We start from the raw sequence: 20485 nt of genomic DNA on the forward strand, positions 1-20485 counted from the left end.
GGTGGTTACAGTGACATCATGCAGTTTGTGCTTTGACCTCCAGAGGGCGACAAATCAGCACAGACAGAGAGCTCCATTCAAACTTTGCTGCCATCAGGAATAATTCTTCAAATATAATCATCAGTGTTTGAGCAGTTATGATATCAGGGACAATCTAGACATGTGTGACAATACTGAACATGTCACATGACACACCTCAAACATCATGTGATCCACTCTCAGTCTGCACTTTCATTCATGACTTCAACAGGTTGAAATGAGCTTTGAAGAAACATCAGTTCAGTGCTGAAATATTTAAACGCTGCAGGAAGAACAACAACAAATTGATGACGGATGTTTGTGCTTCAAACAGGAAAACCAGCAGAAATAAATCACAGCCTGCCAGAGGTTTGGAGTTTCCGAGGTGCAACTGAACGCAGCACTGTGTTCCAATGCTCCTGATTGTCCTCAAACGTCTCTTTGGGTGTTTCCTTCCTGCTCAAAGTTTAATTTCACTTCCTGAACTTCGTGGAGTGGAGCTTGTTGTTGGTGTGTGAAGAAACTGTAAGTTTGCTTTGTTTCCTCCTTTAACAGTTTGTCTTTAGGAACTTTACTGTTTGTTCAGCTCGTGTTTGATTTCTTCACACAACAAACTGTGTGTGTTTGTATTTCCGGTCTCTCCATTAAAGTCAGTGTGTAATGTTTCCTGGCTAACATCAGCTGTGTGCAGCTTAGTTCAGCACAAATCTGCCGCTCCATAGTTCACGGTAACGGACTCACAGCTGGACCAACGAGGCCGAGTGTGTCCGCCACTCTGAGCTACGTTCGTGTTTGTGTACTTGTAGTTTGTACTTTGAGTTCACTCAGAGCCCACAGAGGACGCAGCGTACGTGATGACGTCACAGCCCTTTACCTCCTTTACTGTCACTGTGATTAATATTTACACACGAGACACCTGCAGAGCTCTGACGCTGAGCTAGCCACACAGCTGCTAACACTAAGCTAACGCTAAGCTAGCCACACAGCATGCTAACACTAAGCTAAAGCTAGGCTAGCCAAGAACCCAGAGTGAGGTTAAAGCTAGTGATGGGCAGATGAAGCCTCATGAAGCACTGAAGCTTTTCATCCAATTGGTTCACCCCAACGCGAAGCTTCTTGAAGCTTCATTTGCTCTAGTAGGACACCTACTGGACGTAAAAATATTAGTTGGCATGAATTTGAAGAGTGTGGCCTTTTTGCACACAGCCTGTAAATGTCAACAACAAAAGGAGTGTGTAAAACATGTATATTGTAGTGATGCAGTGTACTGTGTATATTTATACTGGCAGTATGGAACATGATTATTTGGAAATGCCTAAAATGGAAATGATCATATACTGTGAGGTGAGGTGTGGACAGTGGTTGTGCTTTTGTAACATTGAGGCAAGGACAGTGATTAGTGTTTAGGGGACACATCATTGGTTTTTGTTAAAAAGAAACAGTTTCTCCACTGTGGCAGGTCGTAGGCGATTTTTTTTTCTAAACTGTCTCTAACTCTCACTAACCGCAACTCTCCATCAAACGCCCACATTTTGTCTGAGGGGTTTATATCGCTGTCATAGCTCGCGGCAAAGTTCGAACCGCTTCCTGAACCAGTCACGTGGTACAGCCGGGCAGCGAGGCTTCGGACGTCATCATTTTCAGCTCCTCCCATAAATGAAGCAAGCCTGGATACGCGCTTCGCGGAAACGCCCCCTCCATTACTCGACACACGCTTCGAAGCCTCGATACAGAACGTCACATCACTAGTTAAAGCTGAGTAAACACTGACCCCAGACCAGCACCGTGATAAAGTGAGCTGCTGCTGCTGAACTTGAACAGGTAACAAAGTGATGAGCAGTCAGGCTGCAGGTTTCTACCTGTTCATGTTTCTACAGTAGAATCACTTTGAAGTGTCTTTGTGCTGTTTCATCTTTGATTTGTGTTCATAAACACTCAGAGAAACATCACGTGACCTCATCAGGATCTGTGTTGGTGTGTGGGGCTGTACCTCAGCTTTATGTTGTTACATGCTCATTTGTTCATTTTAACATCAAAGTAATGTTATGAGGAGTAATGAAGTAACGTACTCCATTACTTTTAATTAAAGTGTTCTGTGTAATATGTGTAATAATGACTGTTTTGAGTAATGACCAACACTGATCACAACAAAGAGGAAATGCCTCCAACATGCACAAACATTTGAGCCACAACATGCAGTTAATGTGCACAAATGTCTTTGATATGCTGCTCAGTGATGGTGGTGACTGTCAGAGCAGAGCTACTGAGAATCAATAAGTAATATCAATGATGGGATCAGAATCACTAAATTCTTCTCATCCCTGTCAGTATCATACATTTGCTGTATAATGTGATAAATGTAGAGGTGCTGGCTGTTCTCTCACTCTGCTGTTTAGCTGTAAAGGACGCCTCCCTGCCTTTGTCTCATTCATGACCTTTAATAGTCTCTTCTAACATGCAGAGATCTGTATGATCTGTTTCATAGAGTCTAACCAGCCTGTACAGGTAACAACAACAGTCACTGCATCACTGACACACAAACGTCATCTCTGTCAATAACAACATTCATACATGGAATAAAAACACATCAGTGGATCATTGCTGGAGCTGATGTTTGTGCTCCTGGTGCAAAGGCTCTCAGTTTCCTCCTTGAAATAACATCAGTGGTGGGTCAGCGACATGCTTTCTTTCCCTCTCAGGTTTAAATATCTGGGACTCTCCACCGTTTGGTTTTAGAGCTGAAGAAGCTTCTCAGATGAAACGTCTTCCAGAAACTTAAAGACGTCTCTTTTCTCTCCAAGCTCCTTAGATCACATGACCTGGATGACTGAACCTACAGACATATTGACCTGGTTTCATGGTCACATGACAGGTCAGAGGTCAGCGACTGTAACTCAGTTCCTCCTGTTAATGTGAACTCACTGAGTGTTTGTGGTTTACCTCTCAGACTGACTGAAGATGATGATGGAGGAAGAGGAGGACAGAGCAGAGTCTGCAGGGTCCAGCTGTCCGTCTGTGAGGAGTGACTGGTCCAAAGATCACCCTCCAGTCTTCAGTGGTGAACCTGGAGCAACGAGGTCAGAGAGCTGTGATGACTCCTTTACATGTTTGTGTTTCCTGGATAAATATGACCTGAAACATCCTCAGATTGTTACAAAGATTCATTAAAAAGAAAACAATGAAAGAGAAAAGATCCAAATGTTCGACTTGGTCATTTGCTGTTTGAGGACAGTGATGCTCATATCTGTGGGGAAAGTGTGACCTGAGTGGGTTCATGTTTGTCTTTAAAGAACAGAGCTGCTCTGATTCTCTTTGTGTCTGATCTGTTAAACAGTCTGAGAGGTCACACAGAGACCCAGCAGCTAAAGCCTGGATCATACTGGCTGCTGTTACTCCATCAGGACAACACTGAACCACAGTGGTGTGGATGTAGTGGATAAATCCCACCATACTGATGCTCAGAGTTAACCACAGGGAACAAAACCAGATGTTACCTTCAGATTGTGACCTTTGGAGTGGACGATGCAGATTTCAATAGAGAATAAATGTTGTTGTTTTTCAGCTGTGAAGAAAGAATCTAATTTTCTGAACTTAAGAATTTATGATGCTGGAAACAACATGGAGACTATAACACAACATTTCCACTGTGTTCATAGAATGAATGTAAAACTGTCAGACATTCATTAAATATGCAAAATGTCTACAGAAGCATCAGAGGGTCAGACGTGAAGCACTCAGTGATTTTGATCAAATGACTCATCAGTTATTGATCTGTACTACACTGATCTACCACGTTAGTAAAGCTGGTGTTCTGGTGGTGGAGGGAGACTCGGATCATGTTCTGGTTTTGGAGCAGTGATCTGCTGATGGTTCAGTTTGATGAGCTTCTTCAAAATCATCCCTGACATCACCACTGAAAGGACGTCCATGAAAACAGACTGAAAATTACTGATATGTTCACAATCTGAGAGTTTAAAACTTGACAGACTTGATTCAGATGAAGTTATTTGAGCAGAAACTCCTGGATCTTTATCCTGTGTTGATCTAATCCTTCATGGTTCCTCCACAGAGTGGACCAGCAGAGCTCAGAGGTTCCCAGTGGTCAGTCTGCCCAGCAGCATCAAACACAGCTGGACTCCATATTTATGGTCTGTACATGTACAACAACTACTGTTACATCTGTTCTGTTCACAGTCATCTCCATGCTGCTCTTTGTAGACCAGTGGATCGTCAGTGTGTCCAACATGGATCTGATGTTTGGCTCCATGATTTCAGTCTGATTGGCTCATTCATAAATATTCTGTTCCAGCTGCTGGAGGACAACATCATCACTTTTGTGAAGAACGAGCTGAAGAAGATCCAGAAGGTTCTGAGTCCAGATTACCCAGAATGCTTAGAGAGTCAGAGGAGCAGCAGCAGAGAGGCATTTGTGAAGATCACAGTGGACTTCCTGAGGAGAATGAAGCAGGAGGAGCTGGCTGACCGTCTGCAGAGCAGTAAGAGGATTTATCTAAAGATTTAAGCTGCTGGATAAATGAACATTTTCCAGAGATGGAAGATGGAGCAACATGTTTTAAAGATTAGTTCTTTTTGGAATTGAGTGTTTATTTTTCTTCTCATTCAGAACTTCAAGCTGCAGTTTGTCATCGTAACCTTAAATCCACCCTGAAGAAGAAGTTCCAGTGTGTGTTTGAGGGCATCGCTAAAGCAGGAAACCCAACCCTCCTGAATCAGATCTACACAGAGCTCTACATCACAGAGGGAGGGACTGCAGAGGTCAATGATGAACATGAGGTCAGACAGATTGAAACAGCATCCAGGAAACCAGACAGACCAGAAACAACCATCAGACAAGAAGACATCTTTAAAGCCTCACCTGGAAGAGATGAACCAATCAGAACAGTGCTGACAAAGGGAGTGGCTGGCATTGGGAAAACTGTCTTAACACAGAAATACAGCCTGGACTGGGCTGAAGACAAAGCCAACCAGGACATCCAGTTCATATTTCCATTCACTTTCAGAGAGCTGAATGTGCTGAAAGAGGAAAAGTTCAGCTTGGTGGGACTTGTTCATCACTTCTTTACTGAAACCAAAGAAGCAGGAATCTGCAGCTTTGAAGACTTCCAGGTTGTGTTCATCTTTGATGGTCTGGATGAGTGTCGACTTCCTCTGGACTTCCACAAAACTACAATCCTAACTGACCCTAGAAAGTCCACCTCAGTGGATGTGCTGCTGATAAACCTCATCAGGGGGAAACTGCTTCCCTCTGCTCGCCTCTGGATAACCACACGACCTGCAGCAGCCAATCAGATCCCTCCTGACTGTGTTGGCATGGTGACAGAGGTCAGAGGGTTCACTGACCCACAGAAGGAGGAGTACTTCATGAAGAGATTCAGAGATGAGGAGCAGGCCAGCAGGATCATCTTCCACATCAAGACATCACGAAGCCTCCACATCATGTGTCACATCCCAGTCTTCTGCTGGATCACTGCTACAGTTCTGGAGGATGTGCTGGAAACCAGAGAGGGAGGACAGCTGCCCAAGACCCTGACTGAGATGTACATCCACTTCCTGGTGGTTCAGGCCAAAGTGAAGAAGGTCAAGTATGATGGAGGAGCTGAGACAGATCCACACTGGAGTCCAGAGAGCAGGAAGATGATGGAGTCTCTGGGAAAACTGGCTTTTGATCAGCTGCAGAAAGGAAACCTGATCTTCTATGAATCAGACCTGACAGAGTGTGGCATCGATATCAGAGCAGCCTCAGTGTACTCAGGAGTGTTCACACAGATCTTTAAAGAGGAGAGAGGACTGTACCAGGACAAGGTGTTCTGCTTCATCCATCTGAGTGTTCAGGAGTTTCTGGCTGCTCTTCATGTCCATCTGACCTTCAGCAACTCTGGACTCAATCTGCTGGAAGACAAACAAACAACCTCCAAGAAGTCTAAATTATTTAACAAACCAAAACTTCAATCTCTCCACCAGAGTGCTGTGAACAAGGCCTTACAGAGTCCGAATGGACACCTGGACTTGTTCCTCCGCTTCCTCCTGGGTCTTTCACTGCAGACCAATCAGACTCTCCTACGAGGTCTGCTGACACAGACAGGAAGTAGCTCACAGACCAATAAGAAAACAGTCCAGTACATCAAGGAGAAGCTCAGTGAGAATCTGTCTGCAGAGAAAAGCATCAATCTGATCCACTGTCTGAATGAACTTAATGATCGTTCTCTAGTGGAGGAGATCCAACAGTCCCTGAGATCAGGAAGTCTCTCCACAGGTAAACTGTCTCCTGCTCAGTGGTCAGCTCTGGTCTTCATCTTACTGTCATCAGAAGAAGATCTGGATGTGTTTGACCTGAAGAAATACTCTGCTTCAGAGGAGGCTCTTCTGAGGCTGCTGCCAGTGGTCAAAGCCTCCAACAAAGCTCTGTGAGTACATTTGTACTCATGTCTTTACTTTTAACATAAACAGTGTAATGTGTGATGGACCCTTAAAAACTTAAACATATTTATTTGACTGGTCATCAGCACTAAATACAGTATATTAGAGTTAATGTTTGATAGCAGCAGTAAATGTCAGTGTCTTAGACATATCTGGGTGTCAGCTTTTATCAAAGTCATATCCAGAATCATCCTGTAAGTAAACTTTATTTATACAGCAGCTTTCACAGGTGAAAAACCACAAAGTGCTTTACAATAGAAACAGGCAATAAAAACACAGAAGATAAAAACATTAAACAGCAAACACTGAACATCATACAGCCTAAAACTAGTTAAAGGCCACTCTGAATACTATCAATCAATCAATCAATCTTTATTTATAAAGCACTTTTCATACAGAGAAAATGTAGCACAAAGTGCTTTACATAGTTAAAAGCAGCCCACCCCACCCTCCAACTCACTCCCCACACTCTCAATACACATATATCCCCCCACCCACACACACATACACACACGCGCACACTTAAAGAGTAAAAATTGGGCTGGGCTCGCATGAGCCAAGTGAGGAAACACTATAACAGGGAGCCGTCTGCACCGGGAGCCGGTCACAGACCGCAGCCTCCAGGCTGGGCACACAGCAGGAGGGAGGCAAAGGAGCCCCCCAGCCAGGCTGAGAGGACCCCAGAGACCCAGCAGCCACGGTCAATAACAGCCCCGGTGCAGAGAGCGCCCTCCGAGGAAACACTGGAGATATGACGCAATACAATATATATAGGGTAAAATGATAAAATAAATAAGAACAGGATATAATATAAATATAAATAGAATAAGAAGATTAAAAAATGAATAAGAATAAAATCAAACAAATATTAGGTAAATCCTAAATTAATAATAGAATAACAGGATAGAATAAATAAGCATAAAATAAATAAACGCTAAGTAAAAGCTAAATTAAAAAGGTGGTCTTGAGCCTGTTCTTAAAAACATGTACGTTCTCTGCGGCCCTGAGCTCCTCCGGCAGGCTGTTCCACAGACGAGGACCATACCACTGAAAAGCTGCCTCTCCGTGAGTATGTGTCCTGACTTTAGGGACAATCAAAAGGCCAGTACCAGAGGACCTCAGGGTCCGCGAGGGTTCGTATGGTAAAAGCAGATCTGAGAGATAGGAAGGCCCAAGACCATTAAGACATTTAAAAACCAATAAAAGAACTTTAAAGTCGATCCTGAAACACACGGGGAGCCAGTGCAGCGATTCTAAAACCGGTGTAATGTGGGCCCGCCCTCTGGTCTTCGTCAGCACACGAGCTGCAGAGTTTTGTAAAAGTTGTAAAGTTGAAATATTCTTCTTAGGAAGACCAGAGAGCAGGGCATTACAGTAATCAATGCGACTGGTAATAAAAGCATGCATCAGCATCTCCGTGTTGGCCCGAGAGAGAATAGGGCGGACTCTGGCTATATTTTTTAGATGATAAAATCCAATTTTAGTTACATGTTTAACATGTGGGATAAAACCAAGCTCAGAGTCAAAAATAACACCCAGGTTTTTCACTTGTAGCGAAGGACATAGTGAAAATGCCTCTAATTTAGACAAGAGTTTCTCTCTCTGAGCCTCAGGACCGACAATTAAAACTAGAGTCTGAATAAATGAGTTAGTGGGACCAGTAACAGCCTTTAACTGGAAGATCTCAGATGTGAGAAGAGCTGTAGGATTGTAGAAAGTCAGAAATATAGACTGGGACTTAAAGTAAGGACTAAAACTTTAAATAAAGCCTAAAATGAACTGGTTACCAGTGTGAAGAGATTAAACTGGAGTAATGTCCAGTCTGTTTCATGTGCTGGTTAAAAGCCTCGCAGCATCATTCTGTACTGACTGAAGACGTTCAAAGACTGTGATGGACCCATAGGTGATCAACTCCCTCATTCCTCCTCTGGTCTTATTGCTCAGCTGAAGAGGAGTTCACTTCTATATGTTACAATCAGCATCACCAGTACAGCTCCAAGGATCTGCAGCTGCTGGCAGATTCAGTCATGCATGCTTGATTGTTTTTCAGTCTCTCAGGTCAGATGAAGTCATATTCTTTATGAATCAGCATAAGAAGTCAATAAAAATTCAAAGCAAATCAAGATGAGCGTTTATTCTTGTTTTAATAAATATATGAGCGAGAGGGACCTTTTTAGTCTAAAGTTATAATCATCTGCCACATTTCTAATCTCTTTACTACGTGGACTTTTAAAATATTTTCTGTTCCCCCAGACTGAGTCTCTGTAACTGGTCAGAGAGTTCATTTAACTTGTCATTTGATAACAGTTTGTTATCAAATTACAGTTTTTCAAATTGTGTTTTTATTTTGTTTTTTAGCCTGAGTGTCCCTGATCTCTCAGACAGAGGCTGTGAAGCTCTGTCCTCAGCTCTCAGCTCCCAGTCTTCTACACTGAGAGAGCTGGCCCTAAGTAACAACAACCTGCAGGATCCAGCAGTGAAGTTTCTTTCTGCAGGACTGAGAAGTCCAGACTGCAAACTGAATACTCTGAGGTGAGATCAAGTTATGTTGTGCTTTTCATCAATTGACAGAATTAACCAATAAGAATCCACTAAATGGGAAAAAAGTCAGTTAAACTTCTGTAATAGTTTTATGATAATTTAATGAGCAGAGAGTTATTGATCAATATGTCAGCTACTTTGGTGCTAATGCACTGCCCGGCACATGGAGCCCAATTGGCATTTGCAATAGAATACCAGAATTGATTGACCATTGTCAGTTAACAAATGTCAGCGTCATCCATTTGTTGACTCTCAGTAAAAACACAGGATTAATTGCTAAATCTAAAAACTCTTTAGTGCACCCTCATTGCAACTTAACAACAGTGTTTGTTTAATGTTTATCTGTCATTTTTCAGACTGAGTCACTGTAAGCTCTCAGAGAGAGGCTATGAAGCTCTGTCCTCAGCTCTCAGCTCCCAGTCCTGTAGTCTGAGAGAGCTGGACCTGAGTAACTCTGACCTGCAGGATTCAGGAGTGAAGCTTCTGTCTGCTGGAGTGAAGAGTCCACACTGTAAAATGGAAACTCTCAGGTCAAGATTTAAAATTTTCCAATGATGATCACGTTAAACCTGATTTCTATTACTGCATAAACAGGAAATTGATTTTTAAAAAAGTCTTAATGTAGAAATTAGCGTCTGGGGTTTTTAGTGATATTTGTTCACTTTCTCTTTTTCATTTGCAATGAAATGTCCCATCTGCTCCTCTGAGTCCAAAATCTTTATTTTAGCAGTGCTTCATCCACCAAACCTTCTAGTTCGATTCCTGTATGCTGAAGGTTTTTACAGAGCTGTTTGTTCAGATATCAGAATTTGATTTTCAGAAACATTTAGTAATAAAAATATGATCAATTGATTATTTCTGACTGAAAAGATGAAATATATATTTGGTCATAGTGATATGACTCATTGCCTCACTTAAACATAAAATGTAAACAAAAATTCAAAACAATAGATTAATACAAAACAGAATTTGACTGTTGAGCTTAAAGTGAGCTTGAATGTTATTCACTTCCTGTTTTATTTTGGTAGTTATCGTCTCTGATTTTTACCCCAACATTGTCTACATTAGTTTCAGCTGTAGAAGGTTTTATTGACTGTTTGATTTGTCACTTTATTTAACTATAATTGTTGACTTATAAACTATTGCTTAAAATGTATTTTCATTAAAATACCAAATAATTTATTACTTTATCATCTAATTAGATTATAATTCTGTAAATAAGAGTGATAGTGTGGCCTGTGTGGGTTGTCTTCAGGTTCTCTGCTTCCTCCCACAGTCCAAGAACATGCATGCTGGGTTAACTGGAGATGTGTGATTGTGAGCATAAATGTTTGTCTGTCTAGCTCTGTTTCTACTTGGCTACATCACCGTGGTTACTGATGCTGAACCAATAACCTGGTCTGGACCAGGTTATGTTCAGTGTTTTTGTTTAAAATCAGTTGAAGCGCCTCATTTTCACTGATTCTTTCATTTACAGAAAGCTTTAAGTGAGATATAGATTCAGTCATATGTTACTAATATTACTTTTAACCTGAGTAGCGAAAGTCCACGGTGATCTGAAAATGATGTGCCGGGAGTTGTGCCGTTCTCTGCGGCTTCAGTGACCCTCGAGCTCTCGACTAGCTGGGTAACAGACGTCGCTGAAAACGTCGAAGCACTTTTGCACTTTTGCAAATATGCGATATCTTGATAAACCGAGCAGATATTTGAAGTTTACACACCCACATTCTCCCCTGAAAATATGTTAAAAGTTTATTTTGTGACCCAGGAAGATTAATAAGAGTAATTTTAAAACTTAGTAGCGGTCGCCATTACTGGAAGCTGGAGTTTGGCTGGGCCGCACTATGAATTCTGGGATATGGTGGGCCACGAAGGACACACCCGACCCATCCTTCAAATTCGGGGAAAGGAGGACGCATTTGTCGGCTGCATTCAGAGGAATTTGGACAGCCGTCGGTGCGTCGCTGTGACGTAATCGGTCTACAAATGTGTCCTCAGGAGGACGCAGCCCATGAATTTGTACACACCGAGCCTGCGTGCTGGTAGCAACTTAGCCACAGCTCGGGTGAAAGAAGCTGAAAAAGAAGGTTTTCTAGTTTGTAAGGAGGAAAAAACTGAGAGGACTAAGTGAAAGAGAGGCTGGAGAGTAACACAGAGCAGCAATGAATGCTGCTCACACAGTTTATAGAGTTTAGCATCAAATGTTCGAGTGAGTTAGCTCCCAGCTAACTAGCAGAGCAGCTAACTAGCAAACCAGCTAACTGCACCCACAAGCTGCGACTGCGTCTTTCTAACAAGAGCGTCAGACACGCAGACTGGTTTTCTTTGTGGATGATGATGTATTCTCACACTGATCCTTCATGATGATGCTGCCATCCACCCACTGCTCCTAGTGTTGCCAATTCCTCAGTAAGGAAAATCGCTATTGGCTGTCCTAAAAGTCGCTGGAAGTCGCTAAATGATGTCATCGCCTAATTTGGATAAATGGTCATGTAATTGTAATTGTAACGTACGTTGTAGGAGAGAAAAATAACATCGTGGAAGAGACATAACGTGAGTAAAAAAATGTCCTTGAATGCATTTAAATAAATAAATCATAGTTCTGTCTGTAACTATTACAACACTCTCACCACATTTGTTAACAATTCTCTCAACAAATGTGTTTCTCCTCGTTCTTTGTCATCCAGCTGCGACTTTGAGTATAAATGTGTCATAAACAGGATAAAGCAGTGCAGGTTCAATGTAATCAAACCTCAGACTGAGTTCAAAATCATCACCTGTCCCTGATACCACATCAGCACCAGAACCATGATGTGTTTACTCACATTTAAAAAGGTGGAGGGCAGTGTGAATGGACTGTTGTCATTGGTCTGAATGTGCCTCTATAAACATGTGCTCTTCATTATTGATGTTTTCCTAATGAGGAGAAAATGAGACTTAACAAAATCCTTCTGACTGTTGTTGGAGCAGGTTGGGTCCTGGGTTTGAGTCCCCCACTGTACCACAGGGGCTTCTAGCTTTGTTTCACAGTGTATAGAACAACAAATAAAACCAAATCACAAAAAAACCACATTAAACTTTGAGGGTTGAACCAAGGATGAGGAAGCAGACTCGGCCCCAAACATCTGGATATATGGATGGTTACCAGAGCAACCACAGCAGTGTGCTCTCAGTATATTTAGTTGTATAAAGGTGTTTGTGGTGTGTTGCAGCTGAAGCATGTATCTTGACACAGGGAGAAAATAGTGTGAGGACACTGTTCACAGCAGTCACAGCTCACTGCCTTCAACAGTCTCTTCCTTCCTTGTTTGGATGTCACTGATATCATCTTCTGCTCTCACACTGACCACCTGTTGAAGCTAACATGCTAACATGGAAGCAGCAGGTATGCCACCTGTGGCAGCTGAGGTCACGTGACCTGAGTGTTTGAACCACACGTTGGAGCAGCGTTTCCAAACATCTGCACTTCAGAAGCTCCAAAGTGTGGAAATGTCACTGTGGAGCGTCTCGTCGCTATCTAAGAGATTTTCTTACCTCTGCAAAGCGAAGCTTGCAAACAGCACCATAGTTTGTCAATCCCAACCAATCAGAGCGCTCCTTATGTCACGTCACATGACTCGTGTGTTTTCCTCTTTGATTAGCACCCAAAGAACTAAAGAAAGGCTAAAAGGACGTTCAGCCAATCAAATCCCTCCTAGCAACAGGAAGTCTAGAGAGGAAATGGAGTAGAGAAGGAGAATCACCAGTTTAAATGTCTGAGTTTTAAACTGGTGACCCTCTAAAGAGGCTTTTATTGACTCTTTCTGTTTTCTTTACAGCTTTTTTCACCATTTAAACTGTTTAATATCAGATTTAGAAATAACTTTTGGACAGTTTTTCTACATTTGCACTAAAATGAGACATAAATAATGACTTTCTGACTTTACGTTGGACTAATCTAACGACTCAGCCTGGCTATGTTGGACTGGGTGTGGCAGCAGCTCCCAGTTTGAGTTCAGGAGACAGACACTCTCTCTACTTTGAAGATCAGCTTCAAACTTTCCTTTTTGATAAAGCTTATAGTTCGAGCTGGATCAGGTGACCCTGAACCATCCCTTAGTTATGCTGCTATAGGCTCAGGCTGTTGGTGGACTTCCCATGATGCTCTGCTTTCTTCTCCCCTCTTTTCACTCCTGATGCTTTTATATGTCACTACTGCATGTCCTTAACTTTTGTCTCTCTGTTTTGTTCTTGTCTCTCTGAGCTCATCTCTTCTCTTTCCCCTCACCCTGCAACCAGTCATGGTAGATGCTCCTCCTGGAGCCTGTTTTCACTGGGAGGATCTTTGTGTCAAAGGGAGTTCTTCTTCCCACCATCACCAAGTGCTGCTCACAGTGGATTGTGTCGTGAAATCTATCAATGTAGAGCAGTGAGACAAACCACGGAGGCCCCAGAGAAGTGCAATCAAACGATGAGTTTATTAACACACAGGAGAAAACATCAGCCTATGTCTTCTGCCAAAAATACATGTTGTGGACACTTACAAAGCAGTGGGGTATACGCCCCCCCATGGCGTCAATAAAAATAGTCAGAGTAAAATAGGTTCCAGACATTAGTCACAGTTAATGGTACATCTTGTACATGTTTAATGGCTATAAACAGACACAGAACTTCTCTTTTCTGTAACACCTTCCATACAAGGTAATAAACTTCAAGCCCTCAGGGTCTCTGGGGCTAATTATTGACTCTGGTCATCTGTTGCCAAGTAGAGTAAATATAGTGAGACACCAAATGAGTTAAGGCCTCAGGCCTGACACATTCCTAGATTATATGTGTTATATGTATTGTAAGCATCCATGCAATCATCCTGTTCTAGTTTCCCTCAGCATGTATCACCTGGACAGTCACACCAGTGAAGCTTAAGACCCTTAATGAACCGAACATCAACTCGACATAAGCACAAATATGCAATGTGTATAAAATACTTCTAACCGTACCTGTAATAAAAGTTAACATAATGGAAGGATCCTCAAATGAACATGTTCAATAGACAACTTTAATGCAATATCAATACTGTGAGAAATATTATTAGATGGAATAATGCTGTAAAGAACATTATTAATGCAGTTATAATGATGCAGATTATATGGCAGCAATAAAAGAATTTCTGTATCTCCACAATTGTCTGATGTTTGGGACTTTCTCTCTAATATTGGAGGCTGTTACCTTACACTGTTAAACAGCTTCAGATGACTGTTGTTGTCCATTGGGAATTGTCACTTTTAAATAAAGTTACATTGAATGGATGTAAATGGATAGATGTTATTGTGACAAAGAGAAAACGATTGTTGACAGATTGATTGTTGTTTTGTGTGTCTGCAGTCTGTCAGGCTGTCTGATCACAGACGAAGGCTGTACTTCTCTGGCCTCAGCTCTGAGCTCCAACCCCTCCCATCTGAGAGAGCTGGACCTGAGCTACAATCATCCAGGAATGAAGCTGCTGTCGGCTGGACTGAAGGATCCAGGCTGGAGACTGGACACTCTCAGGTATGGAGAGAAAATCTGATAGAGGAGGAAGAGCTGGAAACATTTCCTGTGTCCTTCACTCACTTCCTGTTTGTTTCCTGCAGATGAGACATGAACAATCACACATGCAGGAATATTTTCAGGGACAGACACACTAGTCTAGCTGGATAGTTCATGGATATTTATGTAGGGGTCTCCAAGGAGTCTGTTTGCAGGAACATTTAGGTCACAGGTGTATCTGATATAGATACCAGTGTACCTAATAAAGTGTCAGCTAACATTTGGAAATGGAAGCTTAAATAATGACAAACTCTACATTCACAGCTGAATTCACAATAAATTTGTTCTCAAGTGCACATTTTTCTGTTATTGTTCTCAAACAACAGAATGAGAATGAAATATTGATTCTAACAGGGCCCATAAACTTTACTAACTAAACATTACTGTGAGCAGCTCCTCCATCACTTCAAAACTGTCATCAACACCACGGACATACATTGGGAGCTGGGCAGTGTCGGTGATGTCTGTGGTCTCATCAAGAGCGACTGAGTATACACTGAAACATTTGGCTTTCTCACACAGTTGGTCATAAATGTCACTTGACAGGTCAGAAATGCGATCTGCTGCGGTGTTGGCAGAAAGGCTGATGTTGCTAAACTGACCTTTCTTTCCCGGACAGACTATATTTGCAGCCTGCAATATGCACTTTTAGACAAATCCACCTTCTGTGAATGGCTTCCCTGCTTTAGCAATCATCTCACTAACCACGTGGCTCCGACTGCTGCATTATTCTCTTTGGTTGCTTTCTTGGAGAAATCTTGCTGCCTCAGTAGATCTGTTTTAAGACTGGCAACCCGGTTCGCTCTCTCGTCTCCCTGGTATTTTGCATCCAGCTCAGCATGTCTAGTTGTGTAATGACGTTTCAAATTGTATTCCTTGTGCAGCGCAACTTTCTCTGTGCAAATAAGACAGGTCGGGGTGCCCCTGTGCTCAACAAAGAAATATTGCATTTCCCACTTTTCCTGAAATTGTCGGTGCTCATCACCAACCTTTCTCTTCACCGCAGGCTTTGAAAAAGACATGTTTGGGGCTATGTGACATTTATAATTCTACTTGGTGTCACTGTCGCATTGAAGTTTCAATCAAGCGTTTAGCCGACGGACGGGGAACGTCTCAACGCGTAGAGAACGTCATTTCTGCTTCTTTTTCTTGCAACCGTAGCACGGCGATCGGCAGATAAAAAGCCGGTAGCAGTCTCCTTTGTTTTTACGCTCGATGTTCATGTCTTTCATGACGACACGAACACCGTGGCGTTTGCAGATGGTAGAAAGTGCAGGGATAGCGAGCGCAAAAAAGGCGACTGCTCACGGCGCCGGGCTGTTGTTACAGGAGAAAGAAGCGGAAATGACACCGTGACATATAACAAATAACATCAGCTGTTTCTGATGTTAGTTGTTTTGACTGCTTTTACATTATATTGAAATATATGTAATGTTCATGTTTGCTGCAATGCAAACGCAGTGATGCAAATAAAAACATGGAGCCACAAATTACGGTGCGACCCTATAATTAGTCCGGGTTACCGGGGACTGTTGTTGCCGATGAACAGGTGTCGCTATGTGACTGCAGACTAAATTGGGCTGCATTGAGTTCATGACTTTTCTTTTATCCCGCCGCCTACGCATCACTGTGAGAGTTAATATGAGATCTCTCTCTGTGGAAAAATAACTTTAAATCCCACTGACGTGTGTATAAATCTATATACGTATAATGTCCCGCTGGGCAGCAACTTAAAAAAACAACTTTTTTTGAAGTGTTGTGAACGCAGCGCGCTGGGGCGAATGTCGGCGTTTGCCCAATAGAAAGGAGGAAGCCAGCCAGGCACAGGAAAGAAAGAAACACTCCAGGGCAACGCTGCTGGAACTTTGACTCATTGAGAAATGTTTCCCTGCTTGCATCAAGCCCGGCTGGTGTCCCCTGAGATCCATATCCCACCCTGATTGGTGGGTTAATTCAGCTCCGCCCACAACACTGTAAAGTGTCATACATTATCAAACTAACATTACATTTTCATATTAAGGTGGGGCCAAAAACTATCGTCCTGCGGGCCGCAATTGGCCCGCGGGCCACCAGTTTGAGACCCCTGGTGTAGGAGGACACCTACTCTGTGTCTGGTTAAGTATAAGAGCCCTTTGTTAGGGGGACCGCTGGACTCTTAGCACCAGCTTTGGGGTCACAGGGTCACATCTGGAACACACACACACGCACACACACAGACACACACAGACACACAGACACACACAGACACACACAGACACACAGACACACACAGACACACACACACAGACACACACAGACACACACACACACACAGACACACACAGACACACACAGACACACAGACACACACACACACAGACACACAGACACACACACACACACACACACACACACACTATGCACAGACTGGTACTCTTTGTTCATACCTGTGTAAGACGTCATAATGAACTTGTGCATATTCATGTAAGCTCAATAAAGAGCAGTGTTACGAGGGAGCAGACGAGAGCGACTGAGGTCAAGTGAAGGAACGGCGCTGTCACAGTTCTCTCCCTCATCAATTGTCTGCTTCCAGCGGTGGGTCTGTGCTAGACGACCCATCACCAGCTTTTTCCACTGGTTACCAGTACGTGGTAGAATCCACTTCCAGATCTGGTTGTCTTTAAATCTGTGAATGGATTGGCTCCATCTTATCTCTCTTTAACAAAAGAATCCAAGTGGAGCCCTCAGGTCTGCAGATAAGCAGCTTCTGACCAGAACTAGACGTAAAAACAGAGGTGAGCTTTATCGATGGCTGCAGCCAAACTCTGGAACAGTCGCCCTTCACATCAGGTCGTCACCAACACTGGACATTTTTAAAAGCCGGTTGGAAACACATTTGTACTCTGTAGCTTTCAATCCTGACCAGTCTTTATAGTCATTACTGTGTATGTTTCCTATTTTCTCTCTACTCTGTGCAGCACTTTGGCTCAAGCTGTTTTTAAATGTGCTGATAAATAAATGTAGATTTCTTTGAATAAAACAGTGGAGCCGAGCTTTGAGCTCAGTGTGTAACAGTGTGTGTGTGAGAGCCATGTAATGTCCATGTGTGCATGCTGACTGTGCTGCTCTGACCCCCCTCCTCCTTTCAGGGTGGAGCCTGCTGGAGTCCGATGGTTGAGACCAGGTCTGAGGAAGTGTAAGTGTGTTTTTAATGGGATTCATGAAAACAAAGCAGCACACATTCAACCATCTTCATCATGTCAGGAGTCATCATCAAAGTGTCAATCAATGAACAGATGATGGATCAATAACTGCAGCTGGATTGTGTTTGTTCTCTCCATCAGATTCCTGTCAACTCACAATCGACACAAACACAGTGAACACAAAGCTCCAACTGTCTGACAACAACAGGAAGGTGACACGTGTGGAGGAGGTTCAGTCATATCCTGATCATCCAGACAGATTTGATGTTTATCCTCAGCTGCTGTGTAGAAATGGTCTGACTGGTCGCTGTTACTGGGAGGTCGAGTGGAGAGGAGTTGTTTATATATCAGTGAGTTACAGAAGCATCAGAAGGAAAGGAGTCGGTGCTGACTGTTTGTTTGGATACAATGATCAGTCCTGGAGTCTGTACTGCTCTGGTGATGGTCCTCGTTCTGTCTGGCACAATAAAATAAAAACATCCATCTCCTCCTCCTCCTCCTCCTCCTCTGTCTCTAACAGAGCAGCAGTGTATGTGGACTGTCCTGCTGGCACTCTGTCCTTCTACAGAGTCTCCTCTGACACTCTGATCCACCTCCACACCTTCAACACCACATTCACTCAAACTCTTTATCCTGGTTTTTATGTCTGGTCTCCTGGTTCCTCAGTGTCCCTGTGCTGAGTGGAGTGTAAAGAGTGTCTCCTGTTACAGAAACACTCTGACTGTTGAACAGATAGTTCAGTCTGTACATGTCTGTCTCTTTCACTCACAAACACGTTTTCAGATTCATGGATTCAATCAGTTGATGTTTGAAACTCTTCTAAATGATTCCTTGTAAACTTCTTCCTCTTCAGTCACAACCAAACAGGAAGTGATGTCACATGTGTTCCTGTCCACACAGCAGAATGAGTCTATTGCTGACAGTGATGTACAAACAGAGTGAGCATTTCTGAGGCCCAAAATAAACTGAGTAGTTCACTGAATGAACAATGGACTGTGAGCTCAGTTCCTTCATCATTAGTATGGATTATATATGTATATGTATTATATTAGTATCATATATATCAGGTGCTGCTGCTTTCAGTCATTGTGCAAATGTGCTGTTTGTAAGCTTGTAAAGCTGCAGTCAGCTGAGACTGAAGAAGTCACCTGATCAGTGAGCAAACGTTTCTGAAAACGTCCAGATGAACAGAATCAACCTTTTGGGATCAGCCAGCAATGCAGCATCATTGTTGTTCAGCTTCAGAGGTTTGCAGGAATGAACTGATGACCAGAAACAGCTGCAAAGTCCAAGAAAATACCAGCTGGAGTTCAGCTGCATTTGAAGAAGTCAAAGAAAAGTAAGGATGGCAAAGGGCGACGTTTTCTTCCAAAGAGCTGCAAACATGGTCGACGCCTCATTAGAAGAATCATCTGGACATTTGTGAGGAACTCTAACCAAGAAAGCAACGTCACACAGATCCAACAGACAGTTTCCATGACTGCAAGTGTTGAGTGGAAAAATGCTACATTGCATTATTGCATCCTCTCACCACAGGAGGCGCTGTTGGCACCACTGATTGCTGATCAGCTGTTCTCTGATGATCTGATTGATACTGTGAATAACGGGACTCACTGAACTCTGTGACACAGTGAAGATTACAGAGTTTAACTTCAACATCTGACTGACGTCACACAGACAGAAGGATGAACCAGTGAGGCACAGAACACAGTTACTGGAGATACTGGATCAGCTCCATGTGAACCTCTGATGGAGAAGCTGCTGAGCCAGAGAAACATCAGGACATGACAGCAGCTGCACTTATCTAACAACATGTAGCAGAGCTGATCTATGTTAGAGGATCTATCACAGCAGCTGAAGCCAAAGTCCAACACTGGATACCAGCTGAGCCTGTGCTGAGTGTAGTGTTACAGGAAAAGGGCAGAAACACTGGTAGCTCCCAGTGATGCTGACTGGGGCACAGAGCTGAATGATGCAGCATCAGGACACTGTTTCAGTCTGACTGACAGAGAAACCTGTAGCTGTATCTACATGTGAGGCAGAGGCCACACAAGCAGCTTTCTATGTTTCACAGTGACTGAGATCTTCAGTGGGGGTGGACATGCTCCTGTACAGACCTCTGAGGAGAACCAAGGTGCAGTCAAAGAGTCCAGTCTGTCCTCACAGATGTGAACATGTGCTTTCATCAGGTCTGCTGTCAGCTAGCAGGCTCACATCAGAATCACTGTTCCTGAAAAACACAGTCTGTGTGACATCATCAGTCAGCTGATGGTCCCAGATCTGAATGGTTTCTGTCTCTACTGAGGAAGTCAGAGAATATCACTGAGGTGTGGATCAGGTCTGAGTGAGCTGTGGAGGGACAGCTTTAAACAGTCCACAGGTCTCACGTCCTGCTCAGTCTGGTAGCAGATACCTCGTATTGTTCCAGATGTGCTGACATCAGCAGCAGCACAGCTGTGTGATACCATGAATCTCAGTTATTGATCCAACACACAGTAAATACAAAGATCAGGATTTCTGAGAGTAATCATTATGAGTCTGAACACATGATCACTGAATGTTAGTCTCCACAATAATAAGCTAACACAAGCAAACACAGCTTTCAGCTCTTATTTTGAAACTGGCTTATTTAGAGAGCTGTGATGTGAGCGTGCCTGGCTCTGAGGCACTTGGGTCAGCCTCTGTTGTTTAGAAGTGTTACAGACTGTGAATGACACAGACCTGTCAGTTTCCATGTTTGT

General features: G+C 43.0%; 2 protein-coding genes across 2 annotated transcripts; both read left to right on the forward strand.

The window, feature by feature from the left end:
* The first annotated feature begins 2976 nt into the window (after positions 1-2976).
* On the forward strand, positions 2977-6447 carry LOC146577081 (protein NLRC3-like). The gene is made up of 4 exons (XM_085268164.1): positions 2977-3095; positions 4088-4166; positions 4328-4514; positions 4643-6447. Exons 1-4 carry the CDS (start codon positions 2977-2979, stop codon positions 6445-6447), a joined length of 2190 nt encoding a protein of 729 aa, XP_085124290.1.
* A 5922-nt stretch (positions 6448-12369) lies between these two features.
* On the forward strand, positions 12370-19291 carry LOC146577082 (stonustoxin subunit alpha-like). The gene is made up of 2 exons (XM_085267622.1): positions 12370-12382; positions 17886-19291. The coding sequence occupies exons 1-2, from the start codon at positions 12370-12372 to the stop codon at positions 18422-18424; spliced, it is 552 nt and encodes a 183-aa protein (XP_085123748.1). The 3' UTR covers positions 18425-19291.
* Positions 19292-20485: the final 1194 nt, after the last annotated feature.

Source organism: Mchenga conophoros, linkage group LG3, assembly GCF_057382185.1.
Source record: "Mchenga conophoros isolate Kocher_MC1m ecotype Shallow Benthic linkage group LG3, M_conophoros_male_GT1.1, whole genome shotgun sequence".
NCBI lineage: Eukaryota > Metazoa > Chordata > Actinopteri > Cichliformes > Cichlidae > Mchenga > Mchenga conophoros.